At 41.4% G+C, this 9,927-nt stretch overlaps 1 protein-coding gene across 2 annotated transcripts; it reads right to left on the bottom strand.

Annotated features, from left to right (window-relative positions):
• LOC145477761 (organic cation transporter protein-like) lies at positions 1 to 9,927 on the bottom strand. Of its 2 annotated transcripts, XM_081455577.1 has the most exons (10): positions 9,864 to 9,927; positions 8,450 to 8,736; positions 8,212 to 8,358; positions 7,842 to 8,122; positions 6,911 to 7,153; positions 5,913 to 6,047; positions 5,522 to 5,601; positions 4,935 to 5,043; positions 1,308 to 1,380; positions 1 to 953 (listed from the first exon to the last, which is right to left on the bottom strand). In XM_081455577.1, the coding sequence occupies exons 2-10, from the start codon at positions 8,729 to 8,731 to the stop codon at positions 732 to 734; spliced, it is 1,572 nt and encodes a 523-aa protein (XP_081311703.1). In that variant the 5' UTR covers positions 8,732 to 8,736; positions 9,864 to 9,927; the 3' UTR covers positions 1 to 731. The 2 variants fall into 2 exon arrangements, with proteins under 2 accessions (XP_081311703.1, XP_081311702.1); XM_081455576.1 differs by lacking the exon at positions 9,864 to 9,927 and having other exon boundaries at positions 8,450 to 8,792.

Below are 9,927 nucleotides of genomic sequence, written 5' to 3'. Positions count from 1 at the left end.
AATATTTGCTTGGCATTATGAGGTTTTTGAGGTTCAAACGGTGCGCACAGGGACGAGTAATTCCAAATAACACCTCTGGCTCGGAGAGAAGTAAACTCGCATTCGCTTACGGTAGAATACCAACTTTGGAACTTATCCCAAAAAGAAGACGCTTGAGCGCAGCTAATAAACAACTGACGTATGTTTTGAATCTCAGAGGGGCAGAAAGGGCAGGAAGGACAAATAAGTATATCAATTAATATTAAATGTTTGGAGCTGATGTGGTTCCTTGAGGTAGAAAAGACCCAGAAAAAGAATAAGCGATTGTCCTGCCTCTCAACATTTGACAACTCTAAAATCCCGTCATTCACCTGCCATTTGAAAGAAGCCGAGATGAAAATTACTTGTGTTCGCCCATTTTTAAGAGTATCACAGAAATCATAAAAAAATTTTGAAGAGTCTATTTGGTTTTGGGAGACGCTGTCTCAAAATTAGAGATTTCGTCGTCGTCGCTTCTTAAATCAAAATTTTTAAAAGGACAATTTTTAACGGCCAAGCCTCTTTTAATGTGTTACTATTTCCTGGATTTGTGTGGAGCCTACTCATAAGTCAGCATAGATGGAGCGTTTTGGATTACCAACGCTATGAAAAGAAAAGTCCTCGTGGTAGATTAATTACAATAACTCAAGAACGGTAGGTAAAGGGACTTTGGAATGCATTCAGCACCAGCGACGGTTACTTCTATCCTAATTTTAAAGCCATATTACTTGGCGTGATTTAGGTCTGGGAGACTGGTTTTTTTTGCCACAACAAGGTATCCCATAATCATCTTCGGCCGCTTCCGTTTCCTCGATGGTTTGGTGCATTGGTGAGAAGAGCGTCTCTGGAATCCAGTACATCAATATCCCAGCAAGAGTTGCAACCACGCCGAAAATGGCCACTGGAAACGCAATGCTGAGACCTGGTAACTGCCCCTGGTGATGTAAATGAAACGAACGCGTTGGTCAATGTTGAGAAGTAGCTTGCTTGCTGTATTTACATCGTACTAACCTTACAAGATACAACAACATGCAAAGATCGGCGCTCAGAACAGCTATTTTTGCCGTATATGCCAACACCCGAAATGACATGTTACCACGGCTTCAAGAATAATTAACATTAATACAGTAAGGACAAAATCGCGGGCTTTTCACGCGATGGGAAATCACACCCGTGTGAAACTGGGTATACTCGCGACATGCCCTATGAATTTTAATTGATGCCTAGCGCAAACATCATCACTTCAAGGTTTTCGGCTTAAGCTGTGTTTTAATTCACTACAGACTCACCATCAAAGCGACATATGGAGCTAAAATTCCACCAACTCGAGCGCTTGTAGATCCTGTTCCTTGAGCTGTGTTCCTGAAAAGGTTGATTTCGACAAGATCGACAAGATTATTCTAGATACAAAGAGCATTCCGAGGGTAGGGCATATAAAAGACAATGAGGAAGGATGATATTGTCTGTTAGTACGCTCGACAAAACTGTTCTGGATTGAGGTTTTACAACAAAAGATTTAAACAAACAGACACAAATAATTTTGCGATTCTCTCAAACTTTACTAAGTTCCACACATGGAAACTTATTTTTATCTATAATATAGATAGGACCCTGTGAGCGCTCTGATTGGTCAAAACCCCATGTTTTATCAGAGTATAAAACATAGAAAAAGCGTGTTTTATTGTTTTTCGCCACATTACCTCTATATCATAAAGCAAATGAAGAAGCCTAAGCCGTGTATTACACTGCGATAGAACACTCCGGACATTTGAGAACCGGCTCGAGAAATGTAGAAAACACTCGCCTGCGGCTCGTGTTTTCTTCATTTTCCCCGTGTTTCAAATGCCCGTCGTGTTTTATCACAGTGTAATACACGGCTTAGGCTTCTTTCTTTGTTAAGTAACTTTCCATGTGTGTAATTTAACAAGGCTTAAGACAATCACAAAATTATTTGCATCGCTTTGCTTGTTTAAATTTTTTGTCGTAAAACGTCGATCCAGAACAGTTTTGTTCAGCGTATAACTATCAAGTGAGGATAGAGAGAAAGAAGTCAGTTTTCGATCTCAGGAGGGTTAAAAGATAACCAATCCTGTGATGCCCATATTGCTCACGATAACAGTACTAGTTTAAGCGACTTGACACCATTATAAGATAATGGTTTGGCACTGACTATTTTTTTTGATGTTTTGTTCAACACGTTTCGGCTGGTGCTTGAGCCTTCATCAGCTGAAATCTAACGTTAGCACGTGTGATTCAAAACACAGCACGTTGAAAGCGCGCTGAGGAAAATTCCGCGTGAAGTTTCAAGAAAACGTAGCGCGAGACTTCTGCGCGTGCCAAAGACTAGACTCGTAGACTTCTGGGATGACGATGTGGTCGTTTCCAGATTGCGGATCCTTTATTGACATCCAGGCTACCAAGAAGGGTCGCTCGTGAAAGTTAGCCTCTTGTCCAACAACTCTGACAGTTCCAAAATCCATTTTGTGGTTGTATTCGTGGACATGGCAGGAGATCTTAGAGTCATGGTCGAACATAGAAACACCCCTTTTGTTTTCTGTAATCCGAGTTTTCATTGATACGTTCAGTTTGTGCAACTGATTTTGTGCACTGTGCCAGATTGTGGCCGGTCAACCTTTTCCCGGGCTTTCGGTCGCGGGAACAAACTGTTCACATTTCTCAATGGTTTGAAGGCGACTTTGATTTGTTGTTGCCTTAAGATTCGACTGATACTTTCCGAAATGCCCTGTACATAGAGTCGCACCACGAAACCAATGGATTGTAGATCGGTGGGGAGTTTCGACAGCGATCTTTCGCAGCTATTGATGAAGGATGAGGGATAGTTGTTGTCTCGCAGTACAGCCTTAATTCGTTTCGTTTCTTCGCGTTTCCCTTTCTGTGTTGATGGTATGTTCTGAGCCCTGCGTAGCAAGATACTGACTACAGATCTCTTATGGCACATGGGTGGTGAGAATTGAAATCGAGATAGCGGTCTCTGTGTGTTGGCTTTCTGTAGACATTCACTTCAAGCTAGGTATCCCTCCTTGTTGTGATAGTGTCTAGAAAAGGTAGTCCTTGTACCTTGGTGTCCTCACGTTCTAGATTGAACTGTATGTTGGGGTTAATTGAATTGAGATGTTGGTGAAACTCATCCATTTGGTCTTTTCTAAGACACGTGTGACTGTCATCAACGTAACGGAACCACCGCTTAGCGAGGTGGAGAGCTGTGGTGATGGCAGTTTCTCCAATCTCTTCTATTACGACGTCGGCTATAACGGGACTGATTGGCGAGCCCCTCGCACATCCAAAGATTTGTTTGTAATGGATGTTGTCGTGTTTGAAGTAGTTGTGATCGGCAACAAAATCTTACCGCCTCATGATGTTGCTGAAGGACATATTTGTACGTTTCGCCGCTAGATCCTGATCTTTTTGGAGCCTCTCGTTGGCGATGGTTAGAGCTAGATCCACAGGAATGGAAGTGAATAAAGATTTAACGTCAAAAGAGATCACGATTTCGTCACCTGCGACAGAACGTTGCTGTAGCTTTTGAGCAAATTCTGAACTGTTATATGACGGAGAAGCGGTTTCTCCGAAGAGGGGACAGAATGGAAACAAGATGTTTGGATACGGCGCACGTGGACCTACCTATGCTGCTAGTGATGAGTCTGTGTGGTCTTTCAGGTTTATGAATTTTCAGGAGACCATAAAACAACGCTGGTGTTGAATTGCTGCAATGTAGTTTTTTGTACAATCCCGGTCCAATTTGTGATCTGCTGTCATTCTTTTCCTCTCGTTTGATGTTAAGCAAAAGTTTGTTCAGATTTCTTTTTTGACGCTTGATGCTGGATTTGATCTTTTGCGTGTGATTTTCAAATAAGTGTTTTTATCGTTCAATAAAACAGATACTTTTTCTTGGTATTCATCCTTATCCATTACCACTACGGATCTCCCTTTATCGGCAGAAACAACTGTTACCTCCTCATCTTTTCTCAGGTCGTTCAATGCCCTTTCTTTTTTTTTTTGTTATGTTAACCGTTGCGGGCAATTTGCAAGTTTTCAAGGCGTTAGCAACTGAGACACGTATCGTGTCCTTGGCTGATTGACTCAGACTGCGAATACCCGTTTCTATGGAGGAGAGTAGTTTTGAAACAGGAACTTTCTTTGGAGTGGTAGAGAAATTTAGTCCTTTCTTGCGGGCCATAATCTCAACAGGAGTCAAATCCCGTTTGGATAGCCCATTTCTCCTGGTCAACCACGGTCGATCGTGGCGTCTCTTTGCTTATTAGGTCGTTGATTTTTCTCCCGTGCGTTTCAGCTAACCTTTCTGAAATTGTCTCAGATGTTTGCCTCACAACATTTTGGAGAGCGAGCATATCCTCACGAGAAAGGTGGTCGTCAAGGTTTTGCAAAGAGCTCTCTTATCTCCGTCTGTAAATTTCGTATGCTCTGATGACATTGTGTTATTCGCAGTCTCAAGTTCTTAAGGTCTGTATTTCTAGCGATTCTATAGCCTGCCTTACTTCTGATAAGCGGAGTGAACTTCAGGTTCGGAGGTAGAATGTTCTCTCTTTTAAGCGTATGATTAAAAGTCAGATGTTTTTTGTACCTTGCGAGGGCTGTCGTTTTCCGTTTCCCTGGCCAACATCATAATATCTGTACCATTCGTTGCCTCAATGTGTTTAGAAATAGAGCAGTCGTAGTCCGGAGCTAGCATTGTAAGATAATGGCTTGACACTGACTATTTACGCAAGAGGAGAAAAACAGAGGAGAAGAAGTAGAAGGAGTAGAATAAGAAGGAATAGAAAACAGAAGAAGAGTAGAGAGAGGAGGAGAAGCAAGAGAAGGAGATGAAGCAAGAGCAGGGCCCGGAAATAACGAAACTGGAGGAGGTAAGTAGGGATAAAGGGCAGGGGACCTACCTCAGCACGGTCGGAAAAAGTTCAGAAGTCATCAGATAAATACTTGTCCAAGTGCAGTCAATCAGAAGGAATCCAAAGAGAGACAGTACTGTGGTCGCCACAGGGGATTCTAAAAATAATGCATCATCGCATTGAACGATTATGCCTTTCCACTATTAACACTGCATTATAATCTCACAAAGCAAAGAGTATTACCACGTGTTGGATACGACCTTGAGCGTGCGAGTGGTCTTGAACAAAGTTTTGATGTCTGAAATAAGCCTCTCACTTTTCATGCTACAAATACTATTTCATACCGCACACGGATTCGTTCAAATTTCTTCCATTTCTCGAGATCATTTCTCGAGATCATTTCAGTCGCCAATGACTAATGGCACTTCAACTATATCTCTGGTTTTATTTATCTCGACCACTGATCATTCGTTAATCACAAGCTATTGAAGCTAATGGGGTGATTGTACTCGATCGAGTTTGGAATTTAATTTAAACGTATTCCCACATATTTGTTCTACTGATTAAATACGATAACCGAACGAGCTGACACATAGGAATGTCAACTAGTTTTTAATTTTTTTTTTTTTTTTTACCTTTATGCACCAGTAAAACCAGTAAGAACGTGACTCCAACCAAGATCATGATGATGCTATGGCAAATACGGCGGCCAAATCTAATAAACAATGAAAAAGCCAACAAACAAACAAACACACAAACAAGACAATTTACGTATTAAATGTCCTCCTATCAGATGAAGAAGCCTTAATTCGCATTAGCATGTACATTGGAACTCCGCCTTACGACCACCCGTTAATGCGGTTACTTCCGGCGTTATTACGCCCACTTTATTCTGGACCGAACAAAAGTTCAGTCAGTCACTTTCTTATTTGATATGGCCAGATTTTTGTGGCCCGTTGGTGACAGAATCAACAGGGTTCCACTGAACAAGAGTTTAAAATTGAGAAAAAAATAAACCTTCCTTACTTTAAGTACAGGATCCAAGTGGCTGGTATCCTGAGAACTGTAATAATCTCCATTACGGTGTAATTAACGTAAAGATTACCAACCAGCTGAGAGATGAATATAAACATCCCGAAACTGACAAGTGCCACGACAAACCTGCAAAATCAGTGTTCATGTAAAATTTTAGTCCTTAGTTGAATTGTCCAAGATTATTTTATGCACCGTGGCTTTAACAGTAGTAACGAAATCATGTTGGTGAATTTTCTTCGGCAGTTCGATTATAACTTTTATATCTCGATTCTGCAGAATTTCGCTTTGTTTTCCTGGCGTTTGGGTCAACGTAACCCCTTTCATTTGTTTTAGTTTTTCATTTAAGAGGGTTGATCTAATGAAAATTACAAACTTGATAGATATTTTTCACTTTCCTTGTTCAGAGTGGAGACGTCCGGGATAATCGTTTACCAGATACTGTCAGGAGTCCATCACTAGGAGCGTGCAACTCCCATACTAAGCCTATGTCACGGCATTTTCACACACCGATCTATTTTTAGGCTTATTTTCCTACGAAATAGGTCAGTTCCTGTCTATGTAACCGCGCATCAATGAGGAAAATATGGCGGTTTTTCTTTTAATCTTCCGGTGAAATGATGATGTCAGTTAAACTTAAGTCCGTGCTTGTAATTGGTCACTGAGGTTCCTGCGGGGATCTGAACTCGCGGTCAATTCAAACTAATAATAGATCGGTCCGTGAAAACGCCGTGGCAGGAATATGGGGTAGTTCCACGCTCCTAGTGATGGGCTCCTAATACTGTAAGGTGAAGGCCACGAGCAAGTCGGTAGAACTTAGCTTCTTTAAGTTTACATTCTGAGTTCTGGTACCCTAAACGGTTTTTTCAATCAGCCTGCATTTTAAATTTATATACTAAGAACCTTCTCTTGTTTTCACAAACCCTATGTTCTACCAACTATGCCACGGAGACTTAAACGCAAGCACAATACAATACATGTAATGTTCCTACCACTGATAGCAGATGATTGCTGTCCATTTTCTCAGCTTTGGAGTGCGAAACAAGTCCATCGGTGAGTATTTCTTTTCTTCTCGTTGTCGTTCTAACTGGTCTCTTCTTACATTCTCCAAGAGCGCCCTTAACTCCCCTGAGTCTACAGGTTTGCCTTTTTTGACTCCAAAACGCTCGATGATAGATTGAGCTTCGTCCAGACGATCGTGGGCAATGAGCCATCGAGGGGATTCTGGAATACATCTATGGAAAGTATAAACCTTCAGTGTTTTTTTTGTAATATTTTCAACTAAGTTAACGTCTTGAGTCACGATAACACATTGAGTACTTTGGTGTCAGTAGAGAAGAGATAGTGCTGTTGGTGTTTACATCCATTTCGATGGTCCCGTCTCGGTTGGTCAAGCTATTAAAAAGAGCAATGACCACAAACTAAGTGAAGGAGCTAACGTGTAAACATAAATTAACAGGGGCCAGCAACTAACTATGGTGTAAACGAGGTAACTTGTGAACGAGGTAACTTGTGAACGAGGTAAAGTGTGACCGAGGTAACGTGTGAACGAGGCAACGTGTGAACGAGGTAACGTGCCGGTGAACGACCTAACGTGTGAACTAGCTTACGCGTGAACGAACTAACGTGAGAACAAGGCAACTTGTCAACGAACTAACGTGTGAATGAGCGAGTTTCTAAGTGTACCGAGGAACGATCTAGCGATCTTGTGACGCTGGTATTGCAAGAAATATTTTGCGCAGCTCAATGCGCTCGCTTTGCTATTCCACCTTGAAACTCGAGAAATAGACTTGTGTGAAGTCTGCGACAAAAAAGTGAAACAAAATTGCATATTCTTGCAACTAATTAACTTTGCGATGGGCACTCAAGACAAGATGTTCTCTCATTTTACAGGGATTTGAATTCTGCGTTTCATTTACTTACTTCCAAAAAGGAAACAGCAACACTGCTGGCAGAGTAACAATCATTAGCAGATTTCTCCAATCACGTTCAAAATAAGCGATCAGGACAAACAACATCTGAAAACCATTGTAGTAAAAATAACCTATATTGCCAGCAGCTGTTCTTGTTTTCGGTCCAACCAACTCCAAGAGGTAAATGTAATGGGATAGCATAACTCCCGTGAGCCCAAAACCAACCATGAACCGAAGAACAGTAAACAAAGGGATGGAATGAACAAACGCTGAACTGAATCCTGTAACAACCTGAAAAACACAATACAATACACTGTGAGAAGTTAAGTTTACATTTTAATTCAGTGTACTTTCGTAGTTCACCCTCAAAACTAACTCACCATGACAGCGTTGCAAATAAAAATGCAATTCTTTCGGCCCCAGGCGTCGGACAAAATCCCGGTCACAATTGAACCAACCAACATTCCAGCGAAGAAACAAGACTGAATAGTAGCGCCCAGGAATGCGCGGTCACATATTAGGTTCCACTAGCAAGTAAGAAAGCAAACAAAAAAGACGTCTTTTTTTAAATGCTGTTTAGTTTCGTAGTGGAAAGATTGTTGTTGAAACTATACTTACCTCTGACACAGTGCTATGAAATGGTCCGTCAAACGCGTATGACGTACATCCGTCACAACATTTCTTTGGATCACACGTGACATTTGGCGTGACACAGTGGAAGCCAGGAGTACCAAAACCAAATACTAGCAAGGAAAACTGATTTGCTACAGGGAAAACCATCAAACAAGTACAGAAGTACAAGATTTTCTGGTATCTTCCAAAAGATGACACATGTTCAAAAATGTCGTCAAACTCGTATGATCGCGTCTCGCCTTCAGACCTCACACTTTTAGTGGCCATCCCTCCTAAACAGGAAAAAAAAAGTTAGAAACGGAGCAATCTGTCCGGGGACCACTACAGAATTAGCTATTAAGTTAGGATTGCCACGTGACCATATATAAATCAAACAATAAGAACGCGCGTTAGATTCAACTCAACTCCAGCTGTAAAACAAGGATTATCTCAGGCTCGAGGCAAATGTAGCTATAAATGAAAACACAGACGACAAATCAAAACAATAGCTCCAAGGTGCGCAGTGGTGTTGAATTCACTAGTGGGTTTTGTGTCGTAACGCTAGCAATATTGAGCGACGAGAAAGAAAACTCGATAACTACTTTAAGACATGTTTTGCTCTGATTGATGGCATGTCGCCCTTTGCACTCCATCAAATATCCCTTAGCCGTATCCGATAATCCCATTCCGCTGGTCACGGAATCCAGATTGAAGCCCAGGTCTGCTGATAAACTATTACTTCCATTCACGTTTTGATAAGTCTCAATTTCACAGATCAGGTTGGAGGATGGAGTTAGTGAGTGAATATTTGTTGTTCACTGTCAAGGCTTATAGTCGTGAAGGACAGAAGGATATAGCGACTGTTTCCGACAGTACCACCTCCGGGGGGAACTCTAAAAAAATTTGGGTGGGACTGTGCGGCCCGCTTCCCAAAACTTTACCCTGTTTAAGACCAAATCTGTGATTTTCCCTACTCTATTTATGATCTGACTAAAAATTCGATACCGTATTCGAGACCAAAATTGCCAAAATCGATACCTTATTTCTGACCAAAACGGCTAAAACAGCGCACTCTTTGGCGCCGCACATTCCTATATAGCCCTTATAAGGGACTACCTCTCCCCCCGGGTTACAACAAAGATTAACAGTTACGTCGCGGAGAGTCGTCGTAAAATGCACAACCTAATTTATGTTAAAGTGACAAGTAATCGATCAACTTCAACCTCTTCTAAAATTAAGATTTGGCCTCTATGGGGACTGAATGCTTCTGACTAAAAGGAACGAATGCAGGCTATTGCATAATTTGCAAGTCATCCAACAGGTCCGAAAACATGACACTGAAAACTGTGTAGTTCAGTTAGAATTTCAAAATTATGAACTGTGCAGCACTGAATTAATTAAATATAGAAAAACCTCTTACCTGAAGGAATAAATTAACAAGGACCAGCAACTAATGCACAGCTTTTCAAGGCTAGAAAACTTCT

Source organism: Orbicella franksi, chromosome 2, assembly GCF_964199315.1.
Source record: "Orbicella franksi chromosome 2, jaOrbFran1.1, whole genome shotgun sequence".
Lineage (NCBI taxonomy): Eukaryota > Metazoa > Cnidaria > Anthozoa > Scleractinia > Merulinidae > Orbicella > Orbicella franksi.
This window is presented reverse-complemented; position numbering and strand designations above follow the sequence as displayed.

Bases quoted from the DNA above. Each gene is read 5' to 3' on its own strand.
- LOC145477761 (XM_081455577.1), bottom strand. From the start codon at position 8,731: ATGGCCACTAAAAGTGTGAGGTCTGAAGGCGAGACGCGATCATACGAG. The intron at 7,154-7,841 runs GTAAGTAAATGA...TACTTTCCATAG, and splicing joins TTGCTGTTTCCTTTTTGGAA to ATGTATTCCAGAATCCCCTC. The intron at 1,381-4,934 runs GTAGGTCCCCTG...CAACCTTTTCAG, and splicing joins CTTTTTCCGACCGTGCTGAG to GAACACAGCTCAAGGAACAG.